This window comes from Ostrea edulis, chromosome 7 (genome assembly GCF_947568905.1).
Source record: "Ostrea edulis chromosome 7, xbOstEdul1.1, whole genome shotgun sequence".
Classification (NCBI taxonomy): Eukaryota; Metazoa; Mollusca; class Bivalvia; order Ostreida; family Ostreidae; genus Ostrea; species Ostrea edulis.
The window spans coordinates 53,460,989-53,484,653 of NC_079170.1; the positions used below are offsets into that span (position 1 = coordinate 53,460,989).

General features: G+C 34.2%; 1 protein-coding gene across 5 annotated transcripts; it reads right to left on the reverse strand.

The window, feature by feature from the left end:
* Window positions 1-23,665, reverse strand: LOC125654305 (neuronal cell adhesion molecule-like). Of its 5 annotated transcripts, none has more exons than XM_056144731.1 (19): window positions 23,549-23,663; window positions 21,338-21,407; window positions 19,087-19,198; window positions 18,786-18,956; window positions 18,394-18,584; window positions 17,978-18,106; window positions 15,393-15,495; window positions 14,930-15,114; window positions 14,616-14,759; window positions 14,364-14,522; window positions 11,039-11,150; window positions 10,521-10,700; window positions 8,121-8,311; window positions 5,254-5,382; window positions 3,873-3,975; window positions 3,483-3,664; window positions 2,701-2,832; window positions 2,441-2,599; window positions 1-92 (listed from the first exon to the last, which is right to left on the reverse strand). In XM_056144731.1, exons 2-19 carry the CDS (start codon window positions 21,387-21,389, stop codon window positions 85-87), a joined length of 2,442 nt encoding a protein of 813 aa, XP_056000706.1. In that variant the 5' UTR covers window positions 21,390-21,407; window positions 23,549-23,663; the 3' UTR covers window positions 1-84. The 5 variants fall into 5 exon arrangements, with proteins under 5 accessions (XP_056000706.1, XP_048740136.2, XP_056000707.1 ...); XM_048884179.2 differs by having other exon boundaries at window positions 14,628-14,759; window positions 23,549-23,661; XM_056144732.1 differs by having other exon boundaries at window positions 1-2,599; window positions 14,679-14,759; window positions 23,549-23,665.

Below are 23,665 nucleotides of genomic sequence, written 5' to 3' on the forward strand. Positions count from 1 at the left end.
TTGATAGCTTGTTGTCTAATTATTCAAATTACAAAGATTCTCAGATCGGTACAACGTGCATCTTGACTTATCACTCCGCAGGTCTCAATAACCTAAAAAAAAAAAAAAAAAAAAAAGATAATAAAAGCAATGTATTGAACTAATCAGTTCAAGCTATTTTTTAAACATCAGTTCACCAAACTGTCCCTAATATAATATATATGTACTATGAAAAACGATGGAAGTAGCGATTTTTATTTATTTATTTATTGTCTTTTACCCGCATAATTAAAATGCTCAATTAAAGTGCATGAAATGACAGAAATTGACAGAGACATACAGAGAGAGAGAGAGAGAGAGAGAGAGAGAGAGAGAGAGAGAGAGAGAGAGAGAATTCATCGGCACTACAATAAAACACATCGAGATAGAAAGTACAAATTTTCTCGAGTTCGAAATCAACCTGTTTTATCTTTTATACTAACGTGATACAATGTGAGTTCGAGTGGGTAATTTTTTTCTTATCATTTTATTTTCTGGGACAATATATTTACTCTTAAACCTTTGATTTTTCTTTATTTGTTGCAGTAATTAAAACAATGCATGTAACATGATGTGAAATGAACTACATGTGCATTACGAGTATTATACTCAATATCAGAGGCGCCCAATAGCTGAACTCTATTCGTACACAAACGTTGGGTAATGTTTATCGCAGGTTTGAAGATGATTAACAGCTATTATGAAGCAATCCGAAAGGAGGAGAACCACAGATTTAGTAAGTGTGTGAGTATTAGCATGTAAAACTTATATGGTACCAATTTTGATGCACCAGATGCGCATTTCGACAAATAATGTCTCTTCTGTGTTGCTCAACCGAAATGTTTGAAATCCGAAATAACAATAAACTTGATAGAGCTATTTAGGGAAAATCAGAGTACCAAAAAGTGGAGTCAAATTCGTCTAAGGATCAGAGCATAAAAGGTAGCTTAGAAACGGTCTTTGTTAAAACTATCGATCGGTCATGTCAAAATAGAAATGGATCATAGATGTATTACATATTTAATTTAATGACCACATTCAAACAATTTCTTCTTGATATGGTCAGTCTAATGTATACAATCGCCTGATATCTGCAAAATCAATTCGTTCAAAACTTTTATCATAATCTACATATTCAGCCTATGATATGTATATAAGTATCAGTCTATTTTCCATTTCAGGGTTTAATGTGATATTGAGTGTACCTATTTCGCAGAAGACCTTAGATCTCGATAACTGAGAGAGAGAGAGAGAGAGAGAGAGAGAGAGAGAGAGTCGCTTTACAAGTTATATAAAGTTTTTAAACGTGAATGATTGTCATCCTCTTGAATTGGAAAATCTTTTTACTCTGAAAGTTGGACAGTTTCTCCTTTATCTGACTACTTGCATGCTTAAATCTTTATGACAGCTTATTAATTTTTTTCCATCTGAAAATCTTATTAATCAGATGTTCAAAACCGTTCAACTTTTTAAAACAAAAACCATAATCATATTCAATGCAACTGGAATTTTCTGTTTGTCAGGTGGACGTATGCGAGTGAGGAAGTAAAGAAATCACCAATTGCCATTGTTAGTATGTAAAACTCATGACCATATGTATGGGTACTCATGTTCAATAATTTGGTTCTAGAAATCCTGTATAGTCAATGGATGCGAAGTTATAAATTTTCAAAACGAGTGCGATATATCACGGATCTTTAAAGTTGTTATTTTCAAACCGAAATATTTTTTAAAGCATCACAGTTTTTCAATATCTTAAAAATGTTTTACAGTGAAAAAATAATTTGAAAAGACAATATGCAATGTATATTAGCAGATATTAGGTACCATATTACAAATATCTAAATGGAGGCGAGCTTCACTATAACAGGTACGACATTTTCATAGTTTAATGAAATCATTTTCCTAAGTTTTACATATAAACACCATTTATCGTTCAACAGTCATACATTGTATATGAAGAAATTAATTTTGTCATTTTCCATTGAAAGATATCCTGAAACAGTATACCTCGAGTGTGTGTGTGTGTTTTAAAAGACTATCATAATGAATTCTCGCCTCGCTGTTACACGCTACATTGCAATAATTGTGTCAATTCAAGATCAAACAAAATCATACTAAATACATTTCACATATTTTATATTCACCGAGATTAATTAAGTGGAGGAATATTGAATATAAAGCACATATAATTATATAGCATGTACACATGACAAAAGGTACTAATTTTACTCAAACGTTTTGCATGGATGTTACAACATGTCGTCCATTTTCGCCCCGCCTTATCACAATCATCTAACAGTTGGTGTCGTCTCAGTTCGAATTTAGAATTTAAAAAGGGACTTAAATTACCTCATATGAACACGATTCAAAACTGAAAGGAAATGAACATCTTAAACATTTTGCATCTTGATACACCTACCCGGAATATTCAGATAAACATCGGCAAACACATAACCATATGTATTAGAGGCGTTACACTGTACAACCAAGCTGTCATTTTCGTTGAGATTGATAAACGTGAGATTGCCGGCACTAGGTCTAATCAAACGACCACTCTGTGTGATTGCTGCTTTGGATTCTAAAAATGATAAAAATTATATGTTTTGGAATATAAACCGTTAAACAATTAATTAGTCAATGATAACCTCATGATATTAACAGATAATTATTATTAATAACCTGTCAGTTTGACTCCATTTATGAACCACGCTATTTTTGGTTTGGGATCGCCTTTAGCCTTACAAATGAAGGTTGCTGATGTTCCAACTCTAGCTTTTATATTGGTTGGTTCAACTTCCCAATATGGCTTCGCTGAAATGACAAATCAAACTCATTAAATGCGCCACCATTTTTGCAATGGAGTGTTTCATTTATCGTGACTCTTTGTTATGCGGTTGGGAGGTCTTAAAATGCAAGCTAAGTATTTGTCAGAACCTTTATCCCGGTTGCTATGGTTTATTATTACAACGCGTAATTGCTGTATATACATCGTTGTTCATCGTCATGAATGATTAATGAAGCAATTTGATTGGGTGCTCATAGTACACCCTGAATGAATTTGTCCAATCAACAAGACGCTTTCAGCCCAATTTCGGTATACAATTGTTGTGATAGCAAAGTTAAGTTAATGCTACCTTTAAAAACCGAAGAGTTCCGTTACTCTAGCGATTACTTTGATTGGAAAATATTTTTAAATGTTTATTCACGAGAACGAGCGAGTAGTAATGAATGGATACACATGTGATAGAGAATGGAACGAAGCATAATCAACCGTTGGTTTCCAACGATGATTGTTGATAGGATTAAGTATTTGAGTTTTATTTTCAAGGCATAATATTCTCATTTATCATTACCTCCCAATATTGCTTTGGTTGTCATTTATTACTTGATAAAATGACTTTCAATTACACATCCTCATTATTATTTCACTTTAAGCAAAACACTAATTTATGAAGGATTACATTGCACTCGAACGTCAATATTTCGGTAGGCATTTCCCTGACTGTTTGAACCAGAACACGTATACTGTCCAGCATCCTCATTTTTCAAATTAGGAATGAAGAGCTCCTGTCCATAGGATCTTAGGAAGTGCTGTTCAGGAAGTGAAGTATTGTTTTTCAGCCAGGTCACGTCCGGAGTAGGGCTTATAATAGCAAATATTTAAAGACTTAGTATTTGAAAAATGTGTTACAAGTCATATCGATATCAAATCGATTTGGTTATAGATATAATTCTAAAACTTAGCCACTGTGAAATTAGGCATCAAAGAAACATTCAAATTTTACTTATCATTCCTTACAAGGTTTACTCCGAAGCATATCATTCTTAATTATTAAGAAATATCTACTTACTTTCCACTGAAAATGCATTTCAGTATAAATGGTTCCCCGCTTAAGCCAACTTCATGGGAAGCAGAAGTCCATAAGTACTGCACCGGGTTCAAGTCTGGAAATTCTAGATACAACACAAAACGAATGGATGAACAAGTGAAAATGACGAATAGTGATCAATCTCATATTTATCATAAAAATACAAATTTAAGAGTAGGGCAAATACGGACCCTCGTAAAACCAGAGATGTGATCATGTGCTTAGGAGGAGTAAGCATCCCCTGTTGTCACATCCGCCGTGAGCCCAATATATCTTCATCAGATAAACGGAGTAATCTGCAGTGAAGCTATTGCGAAATGATGACTTTAAACGAGACTGTTGAAACTCCTTCACCATCAACTTGTTTGTCAATAGCCTGCTTCGATTTAAAAACTGATCATACTCAGTACAAGCTCTCGCGTGTCGAATCCTTTGAGACATATACACACCATATGCAAGTGATAATGGAATATTGCTATATAAATATAGGAAGCTGAAATATTCCCGTTTGTCATAAAGTTGAGTTGTTAGTTTGCCGTTCATATCAAATTTCAATAAAATATCTCAGTATGAAGCAGAGGTGAACAACCCTGTGGTGTCTTTTAATTCGAGTTCACAGGGATATATCGAATCGACGTATGAATGACTAACAGACTCGTTCAAAGCCATCATTTCGCAAATTCTTTGGTCGTTATGATGATCTAATTTTCAAATACAACCTTTCGTTACGTCGAATGGTGTATGACGTGTTTCATACAAATTGTTAGACCGTTCTTCACATATTGATTTTGACTACGTATTACTCCCATTATCTTATGAAGATAGAGAGCACACGGTGGATGTGACCAATCAACAGGGGATGCTTACTCGTACTAGACACCTGAGCTCACCTGAGGTGAGTCCAGGGGCCACATTTGCCCTACTCCTCATTTTGTATTCTTTATGGGATTTTTTAGATTGATCAGTGTTTGTTATCTTTTCATTTCATTCTATGGAAATTCAAACTTTGGAAGAAACAAATGCATAAAAATGACAATAGCAAACAAAAGAAGTTAGTATGCATGTTATGAATTAAAGAAATGTTCTACCTAACGATCGTGTGTATGAATAATTGCCAGAGGCAGATCCAAAACGTTTTGAACGGAGTCCGCAGAAAAAAGCTGGGGTCTGGAGGCTACCGTTAAGCCCCCATTGGATCCAAGGCTAATCCCCTAAAGCTACTGAGGTCTGACCAAAAAGTAGATTTGGGGATATGTTTTTTAATTGTCGTATTTGTGAAGGGATGCCTGGTGCACAAACACTGGATCCGCCACTGATTAAGAATTTCTTTTAGGATATTTTAAAAGATAATCGTTTGACTTACTTCTAACTGGAATGATGTAGTTTGATTTGTCGAACAAGTTCCGTCTCAAAAAATCATTAACCACCACACAGACATACGCTTTGCCTTGTTGCTCGTCCTCTCTCTGAACATTGGTGAAGCGTAAACGTCCTAATTGAATGTATAAATATTATAGAGTTTTCTACATTCCTGCTTTCAAGGTGCATGGACACGATTGAATGGTCAACCTAAGTTTGAATATCAGTTGGGAAGTAACAAGTGAAAAACAGCACTCGCAATTCTTTGTCATGCAAACAAGGCTCGTGCCATGGTTTTGTTTATATATATAGATTCCTTAATAGAAAATATCATGTTTGAAATAAACTGAGATGTGCTAAACACTAGAATCTATTTAATTGTGTTCAGAATTAACTTGTAAATTGAAAATAAAATCTGCTTTAAATGAAACTTTTACTAGTAATATTTAACCTATGTACTCAAAAGCATGGCACGAGCTTTGTTTACATAAACAAGATTTGTGAGCTCTGTATCTCCCAGGTACCTCGACAACTGACATTCAATTTTTGCTGAACATTATAGATACCTTAGTTAAACATTTTATACACTAAACATGGAAAATAAAATTAGAATTTTTTAAAGCTCAAATCGTGTCCATGCCCCTTTAATAGTCTTGGTCTACGTCTATCCTTTGTTTAACCATACATTTTTATATTGACATGTGCAGTAGATATAAACTAATTAGTCAGTAAATACAGTGTTTAAATAGTAATCAATCCAGAGCCACTCTTTTTATGTTGGTACACTGTAACCGTTATGCTAGCTAATAAGTATGCAAGCGTTTTGAATTTTAAACTCTCTTTTTTGTTGTTTACCTTATTACATGAATTCTTGATAACGGTTCAATTCATCGAGTGAATACGTAATGTACTATAATATGACGTAACAATACATTAGACGTTCAATGCCACATGCTATCCTATTTATGTCATCTAAAGTGTAAATACATCAACTACATTGATCAGGTCAGAAGACTGAACACCGACGAATGCTGACTGGCTATTATCGCATGGTTTGCTGGAGGTTTTTTTAATTTGTTTTAGTTTTGCTTTTTCGTCTTCTTAGAAATCGATTCAGAAGGTTGACTGAGGGTAACTGTAGACCTGTAGAATTGTAAATTTATGAAATATATATATATATATATAGATAGAGAGAGAGAGAGAGAGAGAGAGAGAGAGAGAGAGAGAGAGAGAGAGAGAGAGAGAGAGAGAATTCATAATTTATATTCATCGGTATTGAAATTATCCTTCGCGGATTCGACAATGGTTACGTCATACAAAATGATGTATTCTCGTGAAAAATATTCTTGCAACATCTATGATGCCCAATATTGCCGTAAAGGGGCATATAATACCGGAATGAGAAAAATGATAGAACAAAAAATACCCGTAAACATGAGTGTATATTATTTTTTCATTGTACCTGTGATTACAAAGAGCTATAGCGCTTTTCCTGATGAAAATCTAAAGGCAAAAAACCGGTTTCCAATAATAGACTGGCGTGTTATTTTTAAATATAAGACCAACGTTTTTAGTGTTTCGTTAACCAAGATATAAATTAGCATTACTGACTTTTATATTATATGATTCATCTTTAATCAATAAACCATGTTCCTATGTAGAATGATGAACAGTACAATATTTTCATAGGCGCATTCATATCACGTCTCCATATGCGTGAAATATTCTCGAAAGGGACATTAAACAACATTCAATTAATCTATCATATCACACAACAACCCTTTTACATACGGCATTACTTAGCTCACTGTCTTTTTCTGGCATGGCTGCAGCATCTTTAATAGATTTCACGAGTTCTTTTGCCATTTATTGATAATTCGAGTGTTTAGCTTTGCCGAAATATCATATGACAATTGCTACATGAATTTTCATATTTACTTTTGAGAAGCCAAACTGTATAACCGTTATTTTCCTCCCATGACCTTATTTACTTATTACATGTTGTGCATCTGTGCCCTTTTTCCTGTAGTATTTGTTTAGCTTTTCGTCAGCCACACTACGGTTTGAAAATCCTGTGCACACATGAACAGGTTAGTGTAAACAAAAGGAACTTCGGTGATCTCAGAATAAATTCCTTTTCTTTTAAGTCGTAACTTGCAACTAATGGAAGTTATGATGAAAATGCCTAATACATGTATTTGTTAAAATATGTGTATCACATTTATACCCCCCCCCCCCCCCACAAGAAAACGACCCCAAAAATGAAAAGCAAAAAAAAAAAAAAAATAGATTTTAGACTCGGAATGTATGCTTCAAGTGTAAGATTACCGAGCACCTAAACCACTAGGCCACCCAGGCATGTAAGTTTAAAGGTTTAACGTTTGACAGGCTGCATAATCTCAAGATAAATTTTGAGAACGATTTTTCGTATTTTAGCCATTTTCAACAAGAGGGCCACCTTAAACCAAATTTCCACAAATGGACTTATGTATAGTCATATTCAAGTAAAACAATTTCAGTGTTTTATTTCTGGTTTAAGGTGGTCATTTGCAACAGTTTGCAATTTTTAGGCCCATTATGTTACATCTACTATACTCTATATAATCACGGTGATGCTTATGCTTATCAGATAAAGATACTATCAACATATCGATATCTTTATTGAATAATTTGGGTAAACACAAGTATAAACTGACATTGTATAGTAGAATATTTGTAAAAAATGATATTCAAGAAAAAAGTATATTTGTAGGCGAAATTGCATACTAAATGCGCTATACTTCTTTATTTTGAGAAGGCAATCTATGTGCGAATCTTGTGATAATCACCGTTAGAAAGTGATAAATACATGTACATGCTCTAAACCCTAACCTTCCAAATCCAGTGAAATTCTTCCGTTGTAGTTGATGGGTTCAAATCCACCTTCAGGTGTCCGCAGAACCCACTCGATGAAGGGTTTGGGAACACTGACGGGAGGGATACAGTTCAGCGTTAGAGAATCCCCCAGAAAGGGACGGTAGGTGACGGGCTCCGAATCATCAAATGCACCCAGCTTTCCCATTCTTAATTTGTATCACATAAAAATTGATTAAGAATCGGTACATTCTTTGTCAAACATGATAACCATAACTTAGCATAGAACATCCAGTATCTTAACACTGCAATCAGAAGTATTCGCTAGCCAAATGTTGATGATCCACTCCCTTTCACAAATTTGACGCTGACACCCGTGTTTCATTGAACTTAATAATAATCGCGTCATACAACTCTAACAGTATCAGTATCATTGTTATAGTGTTTGTCCTTGAAATCAATCGTTAGAAATACATCAATGGGTGGATCTAACAGTTACATGATAGACTTTTACAACAGCGCTGTGTAAATAAAATTATGAACACTGAGTGGAAATCTCTGCGAAGTGAAATTTTAAGTAATTTGAAAAAAAAGGATTCACAGAAAGCCAAAATAATATTTTCAAGTGAAACATTTTACGAGTTGGGGAATCTGCATGATAAGAACCTTTTACCAACTGAGGAGGATTTTGCTACCACATGTGCTTTATAAATTGAAATGAACCATATTATTTGGATAATTTGCATCAAGTTGTGGTTCATTTCAACTGCGTCAACATGATGTTCTCCTCTGCTGATAAAAAGTCCATATCATGTTTACAAATCACCCACGTTCATTGTCGGGATCTTTCGTTCTAATTAAGATCCAAATAATGGTTAGCGAAAATTACCAAGACAGAGTGTTTATCGGAAAAGATACACATACTTACAGGATGTACAAAAATACAGAATTATAAAAACTGATTAAATAACAAATATCAGATTCGTTTAAGTTGTTTCTGCTTCGTATATTTGTTGGACCAAACTTTCTTGGCTAAATGGTCTTTAAATAGAATTACCTTGGGCCAAATCAGTTGTCAGTGCACCGAATCGTCTTGCTGTGTCTATCTGTGTCGAATTGTCACTTTGCTTGGGTCGCAATGTCATTCAGTCGAATTAGACACATACATTATTACTTAAACGCCACCTAGCGTTAAATCGGAGAATTTCAGTTTCAATTTGCCTTGTGACCATTCATTTTGCATTGGTGACAATGCTTTAGCCTTGCAATTTATAAGCGTTTGTTTTGCATCAGTTACCGTTCGTTTTACAATAGTGATAGTTTATTTTGCATTTAATAGGTTGTTTTATTTCCGTTGTATTCCTTGTTAATTTCACAGACATATTCTCTACCCTATTCGCCACCGGTACTACACTATGTTATAGTCATGATGATAAAGGAATAAGTTATTTAAACAAAAACAGAAACAAAATAACTCATCATGACAATTTACAACAGATTGAAGACTCAACTAGACAACAAAGTAAAACACTATTCATAGAAAATATGGCAACCGTCCATCCTTATCAATAAAGCATTAGATACGTTGTGTACTAGTCTCGTTCAACCAGACGCTAGGCTGTATCCGCGAATCTCCGACGAGCAGAGAGTCTAGTAAAAACTCATAATAATAACTGTTACCACTCTGAAGTGCAAAAAGTTTTGGTCTGATTCTCTCTCATTAAAACAGTGATTCAGCTTACCCTTCATTAGTGATACTACTGGGGAAATCATTACTACATGTAAAATAGAAAAACTGCTATCGTTGTCAGCTAGAAATACTTTCACTTTTGCCTCCCAATGTAATTTTTGTAAAATTGAATACAAAAGAGTTATACCATATCCCGTGGGTAGAACTATAGTTTTTAAACACTCTAGTTGTAAATCCTTAAGCTTAAACGGCACATCCATTCTATTACAAATTTCTTCGATAGTCGTTATTTTGGAGGAGTGTTACATCAAGCATACCGATATTTTGGTAAACTTCGTTCTAACGTTACAAACGTTATCGTGAGTCTCTGATCGACGAAGGTTTACGGAGACGTCCTAGAGTTAGGGCTCACGGCTGTTGTGACCGGTCGACAGGGGATGATTACTCCTCCTAGGCACCTGATCCTACCTCTGATGTGTCCAGGGGTCCGTGTTTGCCCAAATCTCTAGTTTGTATTGCTTATAGGAATTATGAGATTGATCACTGTTCGTTATCTTCACCTTTCACGATACTAGTTGTGCCAGCGCAGTCTAAATCTTAGGTCGGGATATTATACGCCTTATTTTTGGTGCATAGTAGTATGCACTTCACTGTTCAACATGCATGTCGAGAGAACCCTTACAGAGGTATTCATTACACATTTTACTCAATAATTTCCCTGCACTTGCCTGAGTCTGACGTTGTTTGAAATAGATGTTCCAAATTCATTTTCAGCCATACACTGGTATATGCCCTCGTCCTCTTCCTCTGGTGCGTTATTCACAATGGTACCTTCGCCCGACAGCTGAAGAAATTTGTTGCCAAAATCGCTGATATTAAAATTGATGCCATTCTTCGTCCACCTATAACTGTATAATAGAAGTATACAACACTTCATAAATATCAGTGCAAATATTCTGACAGATTGCGTCCAATGTTTCATCATTTACTAGCGACAAATGATAAATAATAATTTTTCGAAACAAAATATTTTGAATATTACAAAAACATTCATAACCACATTCTTTATTGTTCTGCAACGAATTGACGAAATGAAATTTCATAGAAAAAAATCAAAATTAATGATCATCATTATGTATGTAAATGAGAATCTTAGAAAGTCGAAGATGTCGAAATAGACTGTGAAAAATTACATAGTGCTTTGATCTTTATATTTTGTGCTATTGAAGTATGTACAATGATTTACGTTGGTTTGGGTTCTCCATTAGCTCTGCAAGGTAATGCCACGTATTCACCACGCTTGAAGTATACATCAAAATCTGGCTGCTTGTAAATGGCAGGAGGGCGGTTGGATATCACTTTTAAGATATAATTATTAAATTATGGACGAAAAATAAATTAATAATACAATATAGAGTCGACATGTTACTGGGTGAATTTCATCTAGCAAGAATGAAAATTGTATTTAGATTACCGATACTGTAAATTTCAAAAGATAATGGCGTCAATGTTCTATGTCATTTAACATCATTTCATACATTTTCAACAGAAATAAATTGTCATTTTACATAGTTCAGTAAACTTTCAGAAATAAGGTAATTGATCCTCTAACAACTGTCTGCAATATCAATTTCGGAATATTTCCTTTTAGGTAACTATCGCAGTCGCGACATATTGCTGGAAAGTAAAATCAACACAGTTAGCCAAGGTTCGTTTTACTTAGCAAACTTTTGTGACGAGGGAAATATTCTCAAGCGATTCTGAGAATGGAATAATTAACTCCATTGCGATACTGTGTTTCAGTAATGTCTACACGGTGTCGTGTGTTATGACGTCAAGGAGTATATCGGAGAATATACATCAACGAATTTCTTTGATATTGAGATAACCGCGTTAGAATTATGTCATGAAATTTTAGTCTTTTGATTAGCTCAATATATCAATCTCAGAGAATATCATAGCATAGTGACATTTCTTTCTCTATGTTTAATATAAAAAGCAAATGTTGATGTTATTCCCAGCCTAAAATTTACACATTCTTCGGTATATATGTATATTGATTTTCATGTTGGAATATACATCGGCAAAAATTAGAATTCGACCTACAAAAGTCTTATTTCTATTTTGGATAATGAAGTCACGCCTTTGATGGATTGTATACTATCCATGTTAAAATTTCTAGAAATATACAATTTTGAAGTAGTTTACTCCCAATGAAGATGAACTCCGTTGACGAGTAAAAACATCTCTTCGTGTTTACAGCATTGCGATATTTAAATACATGTGTATATCTGAAAAGCCTCACAGCGTCTCCATTTACTGAAAACACAACGCCTAGAAAAATAGTCATTTTTGCCTGTCAAACGAAAATGACAAGAAATAAAAATAATAGTACCAGACTCCTTGTTAAAATTTTTAATTAATTCCAGATACCTAATTTACTGTAAATTTTCGGGAACATCAAATTTCGTGTATTTGAAAATAAAAATTCCGTAGAAAGAAATGTTCTCCATGTTTTTTGTCTATGAAAATTGATTGTTTTTCCTTATCACTTGATTTCGTGATCTGGTACATCATACAACAAAAGTTAAAGAAACCACAGAATCTTTTTTTTTTATCAGGATTTAGGTTTTTCGCCAGTAAGTGAACACAGCTTAATAACTGATGATTGATATACACGGGCTGTCCCAATAGTTTGTGGATATATTCTATATTTTTCTTTATATTCATGATTGAGGCAGTTGTAAGAAATAATATCTTTGTGTAGACCATAACAATGTAATTATACAAGAATTAGAGCATTGCACAAAACTTTAAGTGCGTTATCAGCAAAGATATTGTGTATATACAGGCCGCATGGCGTCAAGCTAGATTGTCGTTTCTGTAACATTGCGAACATGAGTATCTCCAGCACACTCCACACACTTTTCACGTCTTCACTCAAATACGTTAGAATACCATTTATTGGTGAGAATATTGAAAACCGACGATTTGCTAACATCACAAATAAACGCAACTTTTCTCACCGTAAGATTCCCATCTTTCATGCTGAGTTCATGATTGACAAAAAGAAGATCAATCTCACGAATCCTATAAATAGTACACAATTAAGAGTACGTCAAATACGGACCTTTGAACACATCAGAGGTGAGATCAAGTGCCTAGGAGTAAAGTGTTGACTGGTCACAGTCACCGTGTGCCCTCTATCTTCATCAGTTAAATAGAGTAACCCGCATTAATAATAAGTATGTAAAGAACGGTCTAATAATTGGTATGGAACACGTCAGACAACATTCGACCTAACGCCAAGTTTTATTTGCAAATCAGATCATCATAACGACCATAGACTTTGCGAAATACTTACTTTAAACGAGACTGTTCAATCCCCTATAGCATCGCCCTATTTGTTAGTAGCGTGTCTCAATTCAAAAAGTGACCGTACGAAGAACATACCCTCGTGAATCGAATTAGTTCAGGGATATAAAATCCTATACGGGTGCATATCTGAATTATTTCGCATTTCCATTACATCACGACTTCCTGTGGCATCTCCCAAATCAAACATAACATCACATAACCGTTTATGTCACTTTTAAATCAACGATTTGGATATTTTCAAATAAGTTGCTGTTGCTTCATTTTTTCGCTTCTATCGGTTAACACAGAATTTTCTTATTGTACGCTGCTCCATTCGGATGACTAACGTTAATTTTTCGGATATTTTCAGAGACATTTCTTACGATGTGTTCATGATACCTCCATTATTTATCAAACAACCGATACTAACAGTATCATACAATGACGCCTGTTGTTTTTGGTACATGATAATTATATTTTCCCGCGTTAGCAATAGCGGGAAAATGTTTTATTGACGGTACAGTATATTGTACTGGTTGAATAGAATGGTCCATTATTAGCCATTTGTATATGGGGAAAACGCCTTGTTTTTCGGTGAATTATGTAATACAATAAATTACGGGCATCCAGCAATCACGGCTGGCTGTCAGGCAATGTATGTTAGTGTTATGTTTTTGTGTTAAAATGAAGTATAGTTGATACTGACATTTTGTGGCGTTTTGATCTGTTTTATGGAAGATATTGCCATTTAGGTTTTTTTTAAAATTAATGATGAAATTTATAACGTTTTTACTAGGGGTATGTAACCGCACTTTTTAATTGTGTATTTTAATTCTTATTTTGACTTGTTTCATTACAAATATTTTGGTGAACAATGTATGGATCTAAACGCATTTAAAATGACAAATCGCCACTGTCCACGATGGTTTTGGACAGCCCTTGTACATTCATTTGTATGAATTCATGTAAAAATGAAAGACATATCACTGGAAGAGAACTTTCAATGTCCTAGAGTGGTTCGACCCAACAAATATCCGGGATATTTTTCGCTTCTATTTTCTTTTGGTCACAGCGTTTACCAGGAAAATTGAACTCCATTAGTTCTCATAGCATCGTTTTTCAAATGTTTCATCAAACATTACTTTTGGGTGGAAACACAAACTTTGACTTTCAGACTATTACGAATAGGCACAAAGAACGACTTCTAAACTTACCTAGATTGTCAAGATAGACATCTGCAAATACATAACCATGCTTATTAGAGGCGTTACACTGCACGACCATGCGGTCACTCTCGTTCAGGTTGACGAACGTTAGGTTGTTGGAATTAGGCTGAACAACACGGCCGCTCTGCAGTATTGGTACTTTGGATTCTTAATATAATGAATATGTTATGTTAGAGGTTGTCATAGATCGTTTTCAAACTTAGATATATGTGGACAAAACATATCGATATAATAACATACTAAGATGATAACCTGTCAGTTTGACTCCATTTATGAACCACACTATTTTTGGTTTAGGATCACCTTTAGCCTTACAAATGAAGGTTGCTGATGTTCCAACTCTAGCTTCTATATTGGTTGGTTCAACTTCCCAATATGGCTTCGCTGGAATGGCATATGAAACAGAATAACAGACATCTTTAGATATGGAATTATGAGTTTTCAAAAAATCTTACATAGGTCATGTTTTTCACTTTCTTAAATCGAAAGTTAATTTGCTGAGGACGTACTGATCTTCTACAGTAATTAATAGTAAAACTTGTTTTTAGGATTACATTGCACTCGAACGTTGAAGTTTCGGTAGAGAACAGCTCCCTGATTGTTCAAGCCAATACACTTGTACTGTCCAGCATCCTCGTCTGTCAAACTAGGAATGAAAAGCTCCTGTCCATAGGATCTTAGTAAGTACTGAACAGGAAGCGAAGTATTGTTTTTCTGCCAACTCACTTCCGGAGTAGGGCTAAATGTAAAACAATTCAACTCATTCGACAAGATTATTTGTCAGAATTACTATTTTACAATCAACGTTGATGCTGAATATTTCACATCAAATTGCAATAAATAGGTAGTTAAAAAGATAGTTCGAAAATCTCATTCTCCTTAGAGTTTTTCTTGACCAGTAGAAATAGAAATATTCAGGGACTTGTTTCGATAACAATTGTATTTTTGATTCCTTTGAAGTAATGTATCTATTAATAGCCATTATTTCAGATCAGACATACATAATTATTTACGTACTTTCCACCGAATATACACTTGAGACTAAATGTCTCTCCTCTCAGTCCAAAACTATCAGAGGCCGAGCTCCAGAGATACTGCACCGGTCTTAAGGCTGGCACTCCTAAGAATCAGAAAAATTATATCAGTGTTATACATTTGTTTTAGTTCACAACACAAAATCCTCATCTGGTCAAATTCAATCTGTTCTTTCTTATCTTAAAAAAAAGTGAAAATAGCGAACAGTTATCAATCTCATACATATGTAACGCCTTTGAGGAATACAAAACAGAGGATTAGGCAAACATGAACCCCTGGATATACCAGAGGTGGGATCGGGTGCTTAGGAGGAGTAAGCATATCCTTATTGACCAGTCACATCAGCCGTGATCCCTATATTTGATCCAAGTAAACGGAGTAATCCATAGTCAAAATCAGTGTGCCAGGAACGACCTAACAATCGGTATGAAACATGCCAGACAGCCTTTGACCTGAAGATAGGTTGTATTGGCAAATTAGATCATTACAACAGCCATAGAACTTTCGAGATGCTGACATTAAACGAGACTGTTGAAACCCATGTAACATCAACTTGTTTCTCAGTAGCCTGCCTCGATTATAAAACTAATCATATGTAGAACAAGCTCTTGTGTATCAAACAGTTGAGAGATAAAACATCGCATGCAGGTGATAATGGAATATTGCTACATAAATATAAGAAGCTAACAATGGAGAAGCTGAAATCATCCCGTTTGTCATACAGTTGAGTTGTTAGTTTGCCGTTAATATCTATTTTCAAAATTAAATCTAAGTACGAAGCAGGCGTGGAGGACTCTGTGGTGTCTTTTATTTCGAGTTCCCTGGGATATATCGAATCGACATATTAATGAAAATTATCATTGTTAATAGATAAAACGTCGTCAATATACAAATGTATCTAAACGTCGTGTTGAAGGCCACAACAAGAGATTTTTTTCTTCTCATGTTGAAGCTATGAATAAACTCTGCTTAATACGAATATAAAACAGGTCGCCTAAAAAAAAGTTGCGCAGTTCATGTCCATGTCAATTCCAACAGACTATTGGAAGACCTAATCACCAAAAACTACGAAGAACCAAAACATATTCTTCATGTAACCTATCTAATTATTTGATCACTTCTGGTTTACTAAACAATGGATAGATGATACGTATTATTCTTTTGATGTCACTAATACGGGATTTTTATATTCTTCTTATCTACTTTTAATCCATTCTGACAAGGTATCAAGTTCTTCTTTGTCATATTTAGCCTCTCAGCTGGTATAATTTCACAATAGAGATCATGTTCTTCCACTAATTGAAAGAACGAAGTTCTCTGAATTGAGAACCTTTGAAAATAAGTGATTTCATGTCCTCGTTTTCAACTATATTAACATCACCAGTAATGACATATCCAGCTAGGCTATAGTTGAAAGCAGACGAAGAAGAAGAACACGTAGGTGTATTAAGTATAAGATATTTTATCTAGAGAATAGAGAGATTCGTGTTTCCCCAACTCTTTATTTTGTACTGCTTATAGGAGTTGTGAGATTCATTTAGGTTTAGTAAAATATCAACAACAAAAAGAATTTTAAGCTCACTTCTTGTATAATGTCCCTATTCATTTTCAGTTCTAATGAAGGCCTACTTGTACCTAAGTTTAAGCAGATTAGATTTGCAGACTTCGAACGTTTGTAAACTATTAAGCAATACTTTAACAAAGCTCATTTATAACAGTGAGTAAGAAAATGTAGTTTTACCACGTATTTCATAAAGAAAGTGACGATGACACAATCCTCTACCAAAACTAAGTCACATTTAGCAAGTAATAATATTTATAAAAATTAATAAAACGTATGCTATGCTCTTCATAAAAAATTTAAAGTTTGCTATTGCTAATTTTTTGTTGAAATTCAACAAAACGTAATGACGTACTTTAAGTGAGATTGCACTCACTACATGTACTGTGAAATTGCGTCATAATCAGACATCTTTAACAACCATATACCCTCCTAGTTTCTTAGTTGTTTTATGCCGAAACGTGAAAATTATCAACTTTGAAGTTTATAGAATGTCCCAGGATAAAAAGGGGCAATTTATATAGTGTCTCACTATATAAATTGTCCCGTTTTATCTCTTCTATGAGACAAACAAAAGCTCTGAAATAAAATATCGGAGGAATGACAGAATCTACATTTACTGAGAGACGTTTAGGAGCAAACATGATATATTCTTGAACGAGAATGTATTTCTTGAACAATTATAATCATCTATATTGTTCTCTCTTTCTCACTCAATCAATGAAATGAATTGTAATACGTTTAATATGACTTACTTCATCTATATTGTTCTCTCTTTCTCACTCAATCAATGAAATGAATTGTAATACGTTTAATATGACTTACTTCATCTATATTGTTCTCTCTTTCTCACTCAATCAATGAAATGAATTGTAATACGTTTAATATGACTTACTTCATCTATATTGTTCTCTCTTTCTCACTCAATCAATGAAATGAATTGTAATACGTTTAATATGAATTGTAATACGTTTAATATGAATTGCAATACGTTTTTATGACTTACTTCCCACAGGGATGATGTAGTTGAGTTTGCCGAAGGAAGTTTGTCTCAAAATAGGATTTTGGACCAAACAGACGTAAGCTTTGCCCTCCTGTTCGTCATCCTTCAGAATATTGGCGAAGTGTAAGCGATCTAGATTAATATATAATTTATATAGCTGTACTTTGCGATTGACGACGAAAACTATTATAGCATAATCCTCAAAACCGAATTTCGCATATACTTGGAATTTATATTTGTTTCAAATATTACGCGATGAAATAACATATCTTATGAGCTAACTAAATATCAATTTATAGTAATAAATACATTTACATAATGGATTTAAGTGACACGCTATCCTGTCGTTTTAGTCACATACTTTATAGATTACCTCTAGAAGCATTTTATTTATATGAACATTTGGAGTGAAATCCAACCTTCCAAGTCCAGTGAAATTCTTCCGTTGTAGTTGATGGGTTCAAATCTACCTTCAGGTGTCCGCAGAACCCACACGATGATGGGTTTGGGAACGCTGACGGGAGGGACACAGTCCAGCGTTAGAGAATCCCCTAGATTGGGACGGTAGGTGACGGGCTCCGAAACATCAAATGCACCCAGCTTTCCCGCTCTTTATAAATGTTTCATAGAAATTCATGATAGAAATACTTATAATCTTAAAATATATCGTTTGAACTAGATTTTGTAAATCAAAATAATCTTAAAATTCAACTTTTGAAGTAGAATTTGAAAATACAGCATATCTAGTAATCAAAATAACATTTTTTTTCAATTCAATCAAAATTTCATATTTTCGTAAAACTAAACCTGCCTTAAGTTGACATTGATTGAAAGAGATGTTCCAAATTCATTCTCAGCCATACACTGGTAAATGCCCTCGTCCTCTTCCTCTAGTGCATTATTCACAATGGTACCTTCGCCGGACAACTTACGAAATTTGCCACTGAGATTCAGATAGCGGCCGTTCTTCTTCCACTTATAACTATTCAAAGGATCGTACTTGTGTTTGAAAAACGAAATAACAGGACATATAATTGAAAATTATAGGCAACGGATAAAAAAGAAGATTAATTGAGATAATATTATATAACTTTAATGAAATAAGTGTTTACGTTGGTCTTGGTACTCCATTCGCTCTGCAAGGCAATTCCACATCTTCACCAGGATTGAAATACACATTTGCATATGGTTGCATGTAAATGTCAGGAGGTCGGTCTGATATCACTTTTCAAGAATAATAATCAGCATAATGAGTGCAATTTAACTTAATTCAATGTAAGTACTGGTATTACTTCATTCAGAGGAAGTATGATAACTGACATTTTGATCCTAACAATCAATAAAACTATGTGTTCACAAAGGGCTTATTTTGAATTTAACTGTGCACAGAATAAGCATAATTGGTTGATCATTTAACATTCTATTACATTTCCATTTCAATTGTCCTACATGACTGTGGACTGGATATATATTTCCCCCCAAAACGCAGATGCCACCAACGCAAATGTTTTGTACATTATTCCTACTGCTGTTTAATTTTTTGCTGCTTAAAAAGTAGAGGAAATTTGTGAATAAGGGCATAATGTATAATGGCCATACAACAATGAAGGAGAGGGTGGAATAAGGATATTAGGCTCACATTTTGAAAAGTCACCATATACAAAACTGTGAATGATCATTAAGTTAACCATGCAATCTCTCAATATCTCTCTCTCTCTCTCTCTCTCTCTCTCTCTCTCTCTCTCTCAGCATTCGTCATATATCATATTTTAAACTCCTAGGAAGGTCACAGAAATGAAAATTCTAACTTTTCTCAATTTTGGGCAAAAATATGGCAAATTTGAAGTATATGTTGTTTTGGAATCCGATTATCTCTCGTATTCACACCAGCATCAGCTTGACATTAAAATCGTACATAAGCAAGAAGTCATTTTCTTCCGAAACACTAAATTTGCTCATATATGTGACATGCAATCAAGATATCATCTTAAAACAAGGTGTCCTATAGGTTTCACAATTTTAAGTTCATTTTGAAATTTGGACCTTACGGGATTTTTATCCTACCTTGTGCTTTAAAACTGTAGTAAAACTGATAAAAAGGATACTATAAATACAACCAATATTGAATTAGACACTGGATACGTAGCTATCTATATAAAATTGTCCTTCTATTTTGGTTTGAAAAACTTGGTGATAAACTTATTTGAGTACAGAAAGAAAAGATGAAGATAAGGAACAGAGATCGATCTCCTAATTCCTATAAAGAATACAAAATAAAGAGTGGGGCAATTATACACTCATGTAAACACCAGAGGTGGCATCAGATGGAGTAATCTGTAGTCAAAATCGGTGTAGAAAAACGGTCCTAACCATTTGTATAAAACACGCCAGACAGCATTTGACTCAATGACAGGTTGTAATTGTAAATTAGGTCATCATAACGACGATAATATTTGCGAAATACTGACTTTAAACGAGACTGTTGAAACCCCTGTAACATCAAAGTTCTTGTCAGTAACCTGCCTCAATTAAAAACTAATCATAAGCAGAACATACTTTTGCGTATCAAATCAGTTGAGAGACGTGAATATCATATGCAGGTGGCAATGGAATATTGATACATAAATATGGGAAATTGGCAATGGATAATCTAACGTCATCTCGTTTGTCATAAAGTTGATTTGTCAAATTACCGTTAACATATGTGTTCAAAACAATATCTAAGTATGAAGTACATGTGGAAGATTCTGAGGTGTCTTTTATATCGGGTTCACTGGGATATATCGAATCGACATGAGAATGAGCATTGTCAATATATAAAACGTCATCGATATATCTAAATGTCGTGTTGAAGGCCAAAGCAAGAGATTTTTCTCTCATGACCAAATTCTACCTCGTCGGAATACTTCCATAGCATCATCACCCGACATTAAAGTTAATTTTACTCCATATTTTAAATGCGATAAAAGTAAGCAAAATCAATACACTTTACAATGACATATTCCAGGCGCTGGCTAGTGGCTAGGGCGCTCACTTGTCACCATGGAGTCCCGGTGTTCGATTCACGACAATGCCGCCGCGTCAAGTCTAAAACTTTTAAACATAGGTAGTGACTGTTCCTTCTCCAAGCACTCGGCATTATAAAAGAAAGTTAAGAAACTTTCGAATATGACCATAAAAACGGAGGTCCCTTGTCACAGTTGCTCCAGCATAGTGAATATCCCTTACTGCTATAGCCGGCATGCATTGGTCAATATTTGAGATACTTCTCCTACAGCTAATGCCCTCTCTACATGAGTGGAAAATCATCGTAAAACAATATACAAAACAAACTTTTACTATGTATACAGGGGTATTTCTAACCTGTTGTTAACGACGCTAGGAAAATGACCGTGATATTCTTGAACATTTTCATGTCTCGATAGTTCTGTTTCTGTAAATGATAGACATACCATTGCTTTATATATATATATACATACTTAGTAATAAATACAGGTTTTTTGCATATGCAATACAGTCTACTTTACAATAGCCGTATCAGCCCCCGGGGCTGATATCCGTATCAGCCATGCAGATCCATATCAGACCCCCTTGCGGAACCCCTCTATCCGGAACTCCTCTGGATTTTTCCGTTTCAATATTTTGCAGACGAACAAAAACAACATGAACATGGACGAACATGAAGGAAGAGAAAATACTTTTGAATCGCGGGCAAACAGATTAATCGAACTCAAATATATGTGTGGATTAAATACCGCTGATGTTGGTGAAAATTCTTACTGTATTACGATGGATTTAGAATCGGTGCAACCCACAGACCTAAGTCCTTAAAATTGTGCCAGCGCCTACTGATACAGGGACCGACACACAGAATGACCATGAAGATACTGGGGATAAATGTACTTTTGACTTTGATAAGGAACTAAAAAAGGCAAACACAAGTAGAAAAACTGATTCGGATTTAAGGAAATTTACTACTTACCTAAGGAAGAGTAACGAATTGAAAAAACCAGATGAAATCCCGGTCGGGGAATTAGATATGCATCTTGCGAGATATTTTATGAATGTAAAGAAATCAAACGGAGAGGAATATGAACCTGATACACTGAAGTCAATTCAAGGGAGTGTAAATCGTTATTTTTGCAGACAAAAATCTGAACATAAATATTATAACAAAGATATAAGTGATATGAGTTCTTGTCAATGTTGATTACGTTTTATTTGTTCAAATAGACATATTTTGTATGTCATTACTAAGTATGTAATAAACATAATAAAACATACCCATTTCCATACCACATCCTGTATCAGCCCGAGACACCAATGTCAGTCAGAGGACCGAAGGCCCGAGGGCTGATATTGGTGTCTTGGGCTTATACAGAGTGTGGTATGGATATGGGTATGTGTTATTCTCTCTCTCTCTCTCTCTCTCTCTCTCTCTCTCTCTACACACACACACACACACACACACACACACACACACATATATATATATATATATATATATATATATATATATATATCCAGATGTAAAAAAAATTGACAGTGTCAGGTCATCAATAAGTAACACACACACACACACACACACACACACATATATATATATATATATATATATATATATATATATATCCAGATGTAAAAAAAAATTGACAGTGTCAGGTCATCAATAAGTAAAAAATAAAAGATAACAACACATTGTAAAACGTAAGCGCTTTCAATTTCAAAAAAATCTTTAGACGTTTTATACTAGGAAAACAAATATATATATATATATATTAAGAAAATAAAATTTGTTCATTGTTATTTTTTATTATTTTCTCCATATACTAACTAATGCACAGTTTCGTTTTTGCGCTAGTATATATATTCTTTTACAATGCTATGAGTACGAAATAGTATTGAATCTACACCTAAAATGCATAATTTTTTAATTTGAAGCTACTTCGCAATATAAAAACGCTAAACCTACCTTCTGTCGTCTTTAAGTAATCTAACTATGCGGAGCAGTGAATCTGATAGTTCATGCAATTCATCATACTGAATATTCATAACATTCATATTCATGACTTAAATATCAAGTGGATAAAACATCAAAGGCAATTTGATAGAGTATATTTCCAGTAGAGATCACTGATAAAAACAGTATCAAAAAGTAATGAATATATTTCAAAAACTGGTGCTGAGAATTTAATACAAATAAAGTAAAAAATTTCGGCACTTATGGTGAGTACAATTAATGTTTCTTCCTTTTTCAAGATCATGTTACAGACTGTGTTACTTAATTAGGTCCGTGAATAAGGGACCGCCATATTCGCAGAAATGACTATTATAGCAAAGTCAAAAAAGCACACATTTAATTTTCTCATAATTGTGGTGTTAACAATACATCGGGGCAATATTGTAGCAATTGTAAAAATCTTAACAATTTTAATACAAAGTCCTGACTATGTCATAAATATGAAATATAACCATTATATCGCTCCAACGTTGACATATTGCGATTATAGTATCGATATCAATTGATATTATGAATAGACGTAAATGAGTGGATGAGAAATGAAAGAGGCTTACCTTCTAGTTGTCGAGGATTTCTGAAAATAAAACTAAAATAAGCAGTTTGTTATATAGAGTCACAACAGATGTTACTATGTTGCCGAATTGCAATTTAATATATCATAATTCTGACTC

Excerpts from the sequence above, each read along its gene's own strand:
- LOC125654305 (XM_056144729.1), bottom strand. The coding sequence starts at position 21,389 with ATGAAAATGTTCAAGAATATCACGGTCATTTTCCTAGCGTCGTTAACA. Across the intron at positions 15,496-17,977 it reads CTACATCATCCCTGTGGGAA|GAGTGCCAGCCTTAAGACCG; the intron begins GTAAGTCATAAA and ends TCTGATTCTTAG. Across the intron at positions 5,383-8,120 it reads AATTTCACTGGATTTGGAAG|GACGTTTACGCTTCACCAAT; the intron begins GTTAGGGTTTAG and ends ACATTCAATTAG.